Source organism: Rhineura floridana, chromosome 2 (assembly GCF_030035675.1).
Source record: "Rhineura floridana isolate rRhiFlo1 chromosome 2, rRhiFlo1.hap2, whole genome shotgun sequence".
NCBI lineage: Eukaryota > Metazoa > Chordata > Lepidosauria > Squamata > Rhineuridae > Rhineura > Rhineura floridana.
The window spans coordinates 98,579,979-98,589,520 of NC_084481.1; the positions used below are offsets into that span (position 1 = coordinate 98,579,979).

At 44.1% G+C, this 9,542-nt stretch overlaps 1 protein-coding gene across 1 annotated transcript; it reads right to left on the reverse strand.

Moving 5' to 3' along the window:
• Positions 1-5,754: 5,754 nt before the first annotated feature.
• Positions 5,755-9,528, reverse strand: MRPL16 (mitochondrial ribosomal protein L16). The gene is made up of 4 exons (XM_061609719.1): positions 9,300-9,528; positions 7,849-7,914; positions 6,630-6,778; positions 5,755-6,475 (listed from the first exon to the last, which is right to left on the reverse strand). The coding sequence occupies exons 1-4, from the start codon at positions 9,349-9,351 to the stop codon at positions 5,990-5,992; spliced, it is 753 nt and encodes a 250-aa protein (XP_061465703.1). The 5' UTR covers positions 9,352-9,528; the 3' UTR covers positions 5,755-5,989.
• Between the last annotated feature and the right edge of the window lie 14 nt (positions 9,529-9,542).

Here is a 9,542-nt window from a genome sequence, read left to right on the forward strand (position 1 = left end):
TTGGTGTTGGAGTCCCCTCGGCTTGTGGTATTGGGTGACTTCAACATCCATGCCGAGACTGCTCTGTCGGGAGTGGCTCAGGATTTCATGGCCTCCATGGCAACCATGGGTCTGTCCCAAGTATTATCTGGCCCCACTCATGTCGCTGGTCACACTTTGGACCTTGTTTTCTGTGTTGGATGGGATGATGGTGATCTTGGTGTGGAGGAACTTTCTATAGTTCCTTTGTCATGGACAGATCACTACCTGGTTGGGTTTAGACTCACTGGGACTCAGAACCTCTGCAGGAGTGGGGGACTGATTAGGATGGTCCGCCCCAGGAGGCTGATGGATCCGGATGGTTTCCTGATGGCTCTTGAAGATTTTCCTGTCACCGTGGCAGGTGATTCTGTCGAAGCCCTGGTTGACCTCTGGAATGGGGAAATGACCAGGGCGGTGGACACGATTGCTCCTGAGCGTCCCCTCTTACGGAGTGGAGCCAAACCAGCTCCCTGGTTTACCAGGGAGCTGGCGGCGATGAAACGAATAAGACGGGGACTGGAGCGATGTTGGCAGAAGACTCTGTGTGAGTCTGACCGAACACGGGCTAGAGCCTATCTGAAGGCCTACTCCGTGGCAGTGTGGGCTAAGAAGAAACTTTTCTTTCCTACCACCGTTGCATCTGCTGGGAGCTGTCCAGCGGAGCTGTTTTGAGTGGTCAGGGGTCTTTTAAACTCTGGCCCCCAGGAGGGTAATATAGACCACTCAACAGCCCGCTGTCAAGAATTTGCACGGCACTTTGCAGATAAAGTTGCTCAGATACGCTCCGACTTGGACGCTAAAATTGATACAGTCTCAGGGGATGTAACTTTGGCTCCTGCTTGTCCAATAATAATGGATTCCTTTCAGTTTGTACAGCCCGAGGATGTGGACAAGATCCTTGGAGAGGCGAGAGCCACCACATGTCTGCTGGATCCTTGCCCTTCCTGGCTCATTAAAAGTGCCAGAGGGGGACTGGCCGAGTGGGTGAGGGGAGTGGTTAATGCCTCTTTACAACAAGGCAGAATTCCATCGTGCCTATAAGAGGCAGTTGTACGGCCTTTGTTGAAAAAGCCCTCCCTGGATCCCTCCATAATGGGAAATTATCGGCCAGTCTCCAACATTCCATTTTTGGGCAAGGTAATAGAGCACGTGGTGGCCACCCAGCTCCAGAGATTCTTGGATGAAACGGATTATCTGGATCCATTTCAGTCTGGTTTCAGGCCTGGTTACGGGACAGACAGCTTTGGTCGCCTTGGTGGATGTCCTTCGCAGAGAGCTGGACAGGGGGAGTGTGTCCCTGTTAGTTCTACTGGACCTCTCAGCGGCTTTCGATACCATCAACCATGGTATCCTTCTGGACCGCCTTGCTGGGATGGGACTTGGGGGCACCATGTTATGATGGCTCCATTCCTTTCTGGAGGGACGAACTCAGAAGGTGGTGCTGGGGGACTCCTGTTCGACCCCTTGGCCATTGACCTGTGGGGTCCCTCAGGGTTCAGTTTTGTCCCCCATATTATTTAACATCTATATGAAACCGCTGGGAGAGGTTGTCCAGGGGTTTGGGGTTCGGTGCCATCCATATGCGGATGACACCCAACTCTTCTCCTTTCCACCTAAAGCCAAGGAAGCTGTCCTGGTCCTGAACCAGTGCCTGGCATCGGTGATGGACTGGATGAGGGCGAACAAATTGAAACTAAATCCAGACAAGACGGAGGTGCTCCTGGTCAGTCGAAGGGCAGATCAGGGAATAGGGATTCAGCCTGTGCTTGATGGGGTTACACTCCCCCTGAAGACACAGGTTCGCAGTTTGGGTGTGCTCCTGGACTCTGCTCTCAACTTGGAGGCTCAGATCTTGGCCGTGGCCAGGAGTGCCTTTGCCCATTTAAGACTCGTGTGCCAGCTGCGCCCGTTCCTGGAAATGCCTGATTTAACTATGGTGATGCATGCCTTAGTTACATCCCGTTTAGACTACTGTAACGCGCTCTATGTGGGGCTGCCTTTGAAGACTGTTCGGAAACTTAAACTGGTACAAAGAGCTGCAGCCAGAGTATTAACAGGGGCTGGTTACAGGGACCATACAACTCCCTTGTTACAACAGCTCCACTGGCTGCCAGTTTGTTTCTGGTCACAATTCAAAGTGCTGGTTTTGACCTTTAAAGCCCTATACGGCCCAGGTTCAGGCTATCTGTCAGACCGTATCTCCCTATACGAGCCTGCCCGGGCCCTGAGATCTTCAGGAGAGGCCCTTCTCTCAGTCCCAACACCCTCGCAAGTGCGACTGGTCGGGACGCAAGATAGGGCCTTCTCGGTGGCTGCTCCTAAGTTCTGGAACTCCCTTCCTAGGGAGGCACGAATGGCCCCCTCCTTGCCATCCTTCTGTCGGCAAGTAAAGACTTTTTTATTCTGACAGTCTTTTGGGATAGAAGGTGTTTAGGATTGGGCTTTACAAGGCTTGTTTTATTGTTTTATATTATCTGTATTACCGTATATTCCGGGGTATAAGATGACTTTTTAACCCTGGAAAATCTTCTCCAAAGTCGGGGGTCGTCTTATACGCCGGGTGTCGTCTTATTAGGGTTGCCATATTGCCCGGATAGCCGGGTTTTACCCGGATTCTAAGCATGCCACCCGGTGCCCGGCTAGCCCCTTAGGTGGCCCGGATTCTCAGGTTTCATTTAAAAAAACAATTAAGTTTCTAGGTGGTGCGGTTCTCGAGATATATATAAAAATGTCAGGCACCCCCCCCCCGGTTAAATCTTTTTTTAAACTACTGTAAAGCACTTCGTAGCTTTAACCCCGCCCGTTCAGGATTTCAGACAATCAGTGAAGTGTTCGTTTGGTGGCAGTGTCTGCAAACCTCATTGCGAGGCCAGAAAATGGTGGTTTCCCCTCCTGTTTATCTGAAAATCTCATAAATTGGGTAGGTATATACATTTCAGTTTTTCCCCGTTGTGTGTAGGAGTCAGATCCTGGGCAGTGTTTTGAAAACCTTCCCAATAGTTGCTTTTGGGGGAAAAACAGTGCTAATCCCATATGTCCAGAGTAAATCCTATTGAATTCAGTAGGAATTACTTTTGAGTAGACATGATTATGAATATGCTGAAAATCAATGGGACTTTGGAGTGAATGTAAAAAAGAATTGTGTTTGTGTTCTCTTTCTGCCCCCCCCCCCAGTCCTATTTTAAAGCAAGTAGGCAGGGCTTACTTAGGTATTGCAGTTTTTATTCTGTAGGAAACTAATACTGATTTTTAAAAAACTAATACTGATTTTTCTGCAATGACCAATTGGTTTGACAATAAACTATTATATGGGCTGTATGTATTTATACATCTGCAGTGTGTGCGTGTGTGTATGGAGTCTTGTGTGTATGGAGTCTTTCCAACACCCCTGTGAGGTAGGGTTGGAAACCAAGGCAGCTCACAACAAGAAATAAAGCCATTTAAAATCCAATAACCATAAAAACAAGTATAAACAGTTGCAAAACAGTGTAAAGTGGCATGATTCGGAATTTTGGGTTGTGTGAATGAAGTTGCTTATCACTTGAGGTTGCAGTTCTGTCCCTGTTTGAGTAAGCCCCATTGAATACGCTGGGACTTGCTTCTGAATAAATAAATTTAGGATTACACTATAAATATCTTTACAGTTTGTGTAAATAATAAATATATTTGATAGTTATGCTTATATAAATATTTCTTCATTTATCATATTTTTGGTTTTTGGTTAGGAATCCTGACTGGTTGTGAGATGCTTAGTTTTTTGCCTTATAGGAATCTTGTGGTTGGTATGGTATTACATTTAGGAAAGTGTTACTGCCTTCTGTATTTTTTTTTCCTATTTGCATTTCACTTATCTTTAACCTCACTCCATTACAGCCATAGAAGCAACAGCAGCATATGCAAGATAATTAACTCCCATTAGTTATAAGAACAAGAATTTATAATTATTATTTCAATTAAAACAAGAGGCTTATCAATACTTTGAAGAGGACCAGATATTTATTTTCTTTCTGAGCCCAGGACTGGGTCTTTCATGATGCCTGGTGTGTGTGTGGGGGGGGGGAGCAGGAGAGTAGTCGATAAGACAGACATCCTGGCATTGATAATCGAATTAGCAAGGTATGTGTGGGGTTGTTGTACACTTCCAGGCTCAGTTTCATTTTGAGTATGGAGGTGGAACCTGTGTAGATGTGGTTATTAAAGGGAGAAGAAATTTTGAGTTAAGCAAAGCTCTGCTTTTATAAAACCTAAGAAACATACAGTACTTTGAATGTCTGAGTGCCTGCACCAGTGGAATACTGGAGGAACTTGTAAAACTTGCTGCAACAGTATTTAGAACTGAGCATGTGGTGTGAAAGACTCCTTTTCCTAACATTTTGGCTTGTTTTTCTCTGATTGTGTATTTTTATTGTTTTTACTATATTTGTAAGCTGTGCTGAGCTCTGTTTTTAACAGCAAAAGGGCAGGATATAAATTCTCTTAATCAATCAATAAATACTCCATAGTGTTAGAAACTAAGAGTCTAGGCATTTAATGTTGCTTTTAAAAAAAAGATTTCTCACATCTTTCCCTAGTTTTTGGTGGTAATTCCTAGGCACAGAAACAAAACAACTGGACAATCCAAATATTAATATTTATAAGTTTATAAGTGACAGTTTTCCTGCTAAGTACCTGCATGTCATAAGCAGGGGTAGTCTTATACGGCGAGTATATCCCAAACTCTATATTTTAACTGGAAAAGTTGGGGGTCGTCTTATACGCCCAGTCGTCTTATACGCCGGAATATACGGTATTTTAAATTGTTTTTAGATTTTTAAGTGCCTTTTACGGTTTTAAGGTAGTGCATAGTTTAATTGTATTTTAATTGTATGTTTTTCTATGCTTTTAACTACATGTAGTTCTATTTGTAAGCCGCCCTGAGTTCCAGTTTGGAAAAAGGGCGGGGTAAAAATAAAGTTTCAATTCAATTCAACTGTGACTTATGAAAGCTACTCTGCTACTGTTCAAAAGGCATGGATATTAAGAAATCCTCTGGAAGAGTTTGTCTGATCTGCTATCATGTGTGATAGACTAAGTGGAATTAGTTTTTGGATACCCTATGTAAAGAACCTAGTCCTCTAGTATGGGGGATGGGGTGGTCCTGTAGATGTTGCTGGGCCACAACTCATATCCTTGACCACTGGCTATACTGCCGAGGTCTAATAGGAGCTGGAGTCCAAACAACATCTGGAGCGGTGCAGGCTCCCATCCTTATCTACTATGAGGATTCCAGGGATTGTTTGACAGAAGCTAAAAATGTGCAGGGGTTCTTCCTGCTTCACCTCAAAAAGGACAGAATAAGCTCCTTTGTGAACTCATAAAATCTTACTACCACTTCATTTGAACTTTCAAGAATGGGTACAAGCCCAAGCTATTACCCTATACAGCCCCTTCTATTTGCTGAAAAAAATTGTTCTACTAGCTGTGCTGGCAATATGCTAAAATTCAGCACCTCCAAATAGGAAGACTAATCATGGTAGGCAAATAAAGACTAAATGTGTCTTGTCCCATAAGCACCCTGAAAACATTCTTGCTTTAAAATGAGTTATACAAAATGAGAAATTGTAAAACATAGGAAACTTGGCTTTGAAAATCCTTTATCAACTGTAGTTCTTCCAAATTTTGTATGCATTGAAAACTATCAGTTGTACTCCAAGGTCCTGCAACAAGTGACAATAATTAAAGTGGGCAAGTATCCTTAGTAAAATTAGGGCACGTTTATTCATCCCAGTTCTGTGTATTTACAGCCACTCTATCACCCTCCACATTTACTTGATTTCCAGGTAGAGAACTCAGTAATACAGTCTCCCACTATGTGGGGGAGTGTCCACAATGCATTATCCACTAAGACAATTAGTCAAGGAATACAGAAGTAAGCTGCTGAAGAACTGATGATTCAGAGCAGAAGACAGCCAACTCCATGACTTGCTGATTATATTCTGTCAGGTACAAAGAATTTTCCCCAATAGCGGCCCTTCAGCTGCAAGTCACGGGGGCTCAGATATTTCCTTATCCCCATAAAATTGGCTGTGACTATTCGTTCAAACATCCATGGATTCTGGTTGTTGTGCCTCTTCTCCTCTTCCATCTCCCGCATCTCTTGAAGGGATTGCTGGCTGACGGCTTTGGCTGGGAAAGGCAACTTCTTGGCTACCTGAGTTAGGAAGCGTTCCACCTCACCAAATTCACAAAACCCACCTACTTCTACTATAAGGCGGCCAGCCTTCACTGCTGACACGTAGTGATCCACTGCACCTTTGCCACCACCCATTCGGTGCCCTAGACTTTTGCGTGTGATGGGTTTATAAGGAGCTGGAATTCTCCACACAGCAAACATTGTCTTGGGATGCAGGTGCCGGTTGATGGTCAAACGAATCATTTCAAAATGACCCCAACGGAGGTAGCCACCACCCATAGCCTGCAGGCAGGGGAAGGAAAAAGGATGATTTTTAAAATTCAGCAATAAGAGATGCTATACGTACAAACTTCATCTTTCAGCTTCATGGCATATCTTTCATATTCTTGTTCTATATCTGAGAAGCGATAACAAGATTACTAACTCTCATACTCACCAGAATACCATACTGTCCTTCAGTGAATTCTGTGGCTTCTGTAGATGGACCACGGATGTCACGTACATTCTTGTACTCTCGCCTGACCTTAGGCAAAGCTGGAGCTCTCTCAATAAATTTCAGTTTGGGTCTCTCAGGAATAGTGATGCCTAGAATAATGGGACTGCAGATTCAATATTTCCTGCAACGGTCTTCCAGCTGGAAGACTATCAAACAGTTTTGAGCACTAGAGCCAGTAATTGTAAAACACACACATTTAGGAAATGGTAAATCAAAGCTTACATTTGGGCCAATAAGTGAGACTATATGTGGATAGCTTTAAATCACTTTGCTTCCCAAAGCTAAAGTAAACTGGTCAATTGAAGTAAAAATCTGAATTGTTCACTTATCCATCCCCCCAAAATGCAGCTTCCTGTGTCCTTTAAATTCCCTTTATGTAGGTTCCCTATTAATAAAGAGCTCCTGAGGAAGGGCGTAGATACCACCACCAAGTTAGTGCAATACCAAAAATTGTGGCGGATTTGGAGGCTCTGGAAACACCTGCTAGAAGCCTATGCACAGATTTACGGGTTCTTCCCTTGTCCCTTAAGCCTAAGGCTGTATAGAGTCCTTGTATGAAGCAAGCCAAGTGTAGTAGGCCCATTTGAATAATTCTTTTTCCTAATCAGAACAAAGAGGAAAGAGAGGGTCTGTAATCAATCCCCTCCCATCTGCTTCAAACAGAAAATGGTATTGCCAAAGGTGGCCAAGCATACCTGTCTGGTTGATATTAAACGTATGGTTTTAACACTGGATTTCAATACAGTGTGTTGGAAGCAGCCTATGCACTGCTGGATGAAGAAAGCCAGCAGAGGGAAATTCATGTACATAGCATTCCCTGGCTAGCATAGGTTGTATAGGTGGAAGACTACTTTTGTGTGCATGGTGTCTTTGCTTAACTGGGGAGGAGGTAGATTATTTTTCTAGATGTAATTGACTATATTCCCTGTGAACACCTCTCCTGAGAGAATATTTCCTTTTGGGAACAAAACTATCCCATTACTTTGCTTTATGAGATTTCAAGATGATGGTTAATTCTTGACTTGCGCTCCCATTGTCTGCAGAACATCTCTTGAGTGAATATCAATTATGCTTACCACACTTCATCCTGCCACCAATTAAATATATATAATAAGCATTCTATACTTCTATTAACATTCTCCCTTATCCCTCAACATACCACTGTAATCTGGGGGAAGCTCAAACTTCTTCAAGCCAGCAGTGAGAATCTTGGTTCCACTGGAATCTGGAAGAAACACAAAGACACAATATTTAAACTTATTGCCAAGCCAAAACACTGATAAGGATCTGCCTTATAGCACACCTGATGATGTCACAGTATTGTATACTTTAAAAAGAAGCTGCCAAAAAGGGGTTCAAAGTGCTGCAATTGTGTCTCAGTGGACAGTTATAATTTGTTATATTTTCTTCAGAGACATCGTGCTGTGGACCACCTAGCTGACAGACCTGTGAATGCGCATTTCAGTGCAGCCCTTTGATTCCAGGAAATATGGACCACATCTCAATATTCCTAGCCAATTGGCCCATACTATAGAAAAAAAGTAGGGCACAATCTCACATTACAAAACAATCCATTAGACCAAGGAGGGAACAAAGAATTAACTGCTCTTTGCACAATTAACAGAATACCACCTTCACTCAAAGGTGGTACCATAATAAGAGAAGCTTAGAAATAATGTCAGTAGGAGTAGGGACACAAAGGAGAAGCAAAGAGCTCTGCTGCTCAGACCGCAGGCCTATCTACTCCAGCATCCTATTTTCTGAACTGACCACCTAGATAGTTATGGGAAATGCACAAGCAGGATATAAACGGGCAACAGCTACCTCTTCCTGTTATTCCCCAGTGACTATATTAAGAGACATTGCACCTCCCACTCCGAAGGTGGTGTACAGCTATAATGATTAGTAGCCGTTGATAGCCTCATGCTCCATAAATTTGTTTAATCCCATTTTAAAACAAACTAAGTAGGTGTACATCATCAACTTGTTGCTGCCCTAAAGATTAGGATGACCAGATGCAGAGGCCAGGGTTCCCAAACTTCCATTATTGTAGATGTAGAAGGAGGAGTTTTAGTACACGCAGCTTCTCACTCTTGGATTACAAGCTGTATTTATCAAAGCTTCCCATTTTACATACTGTAATAGTTACAGGCACAAGACCCCTGCCTTTCGCACCATCTCAGGCGGCCTCCTCACTTTATTATCTCCGCTTTATTAACATTATGTGACTACCAAGTAGCGAGCAATAGCTGTGATTGACGGGGCACCTGTCCCTCGAACGCCCCACTTCCTATGACAGAGAACCCGATTTCCACAGTCAGCCTTGCTCCTTGTTAAAACAAGCTTCTACTGGAGAGGCTGCTAAGTACAAAACAGCCCTGGTGGATCTGGCTATCTAGTCCAGCCTCCTCGGAATGGCTAACCAGATGCCTATGGGAAGCCCGTCAGCAGGACCTGCATATAATAAGGAGCAAAGTGGGATAAGGACAAGAGAAAACTTTGCATGCTCCCGACTGTTACATAAAGCCCAGCACCCAATTCTGCCCTCAAAAGCGACTGGTGCCCTGCCGTAGAAAACGATGAACTGGCACTTTAAACGGGCCTCCTGACCTGCTAGAGTCCCGCAGAGGACAAATAAAGGGCGCCCGCGCTGCTTCCACATAATGGTGTGCTGCCAGCGCCGAGCGGGCGACGCGGTGCTCCGTTAGCACTGAGAATGAGGCTCTGTCGTAAGAAGTTCAGGCCAATCTCCAGGTGGTGATCGGAAAGTGGTGGAAATGGGAATTAAATCGCCATCATAGGAAGAAGCGCTGCCTTAATACGCTCAGGCAGCAACACTTCCGGTAAGGTATA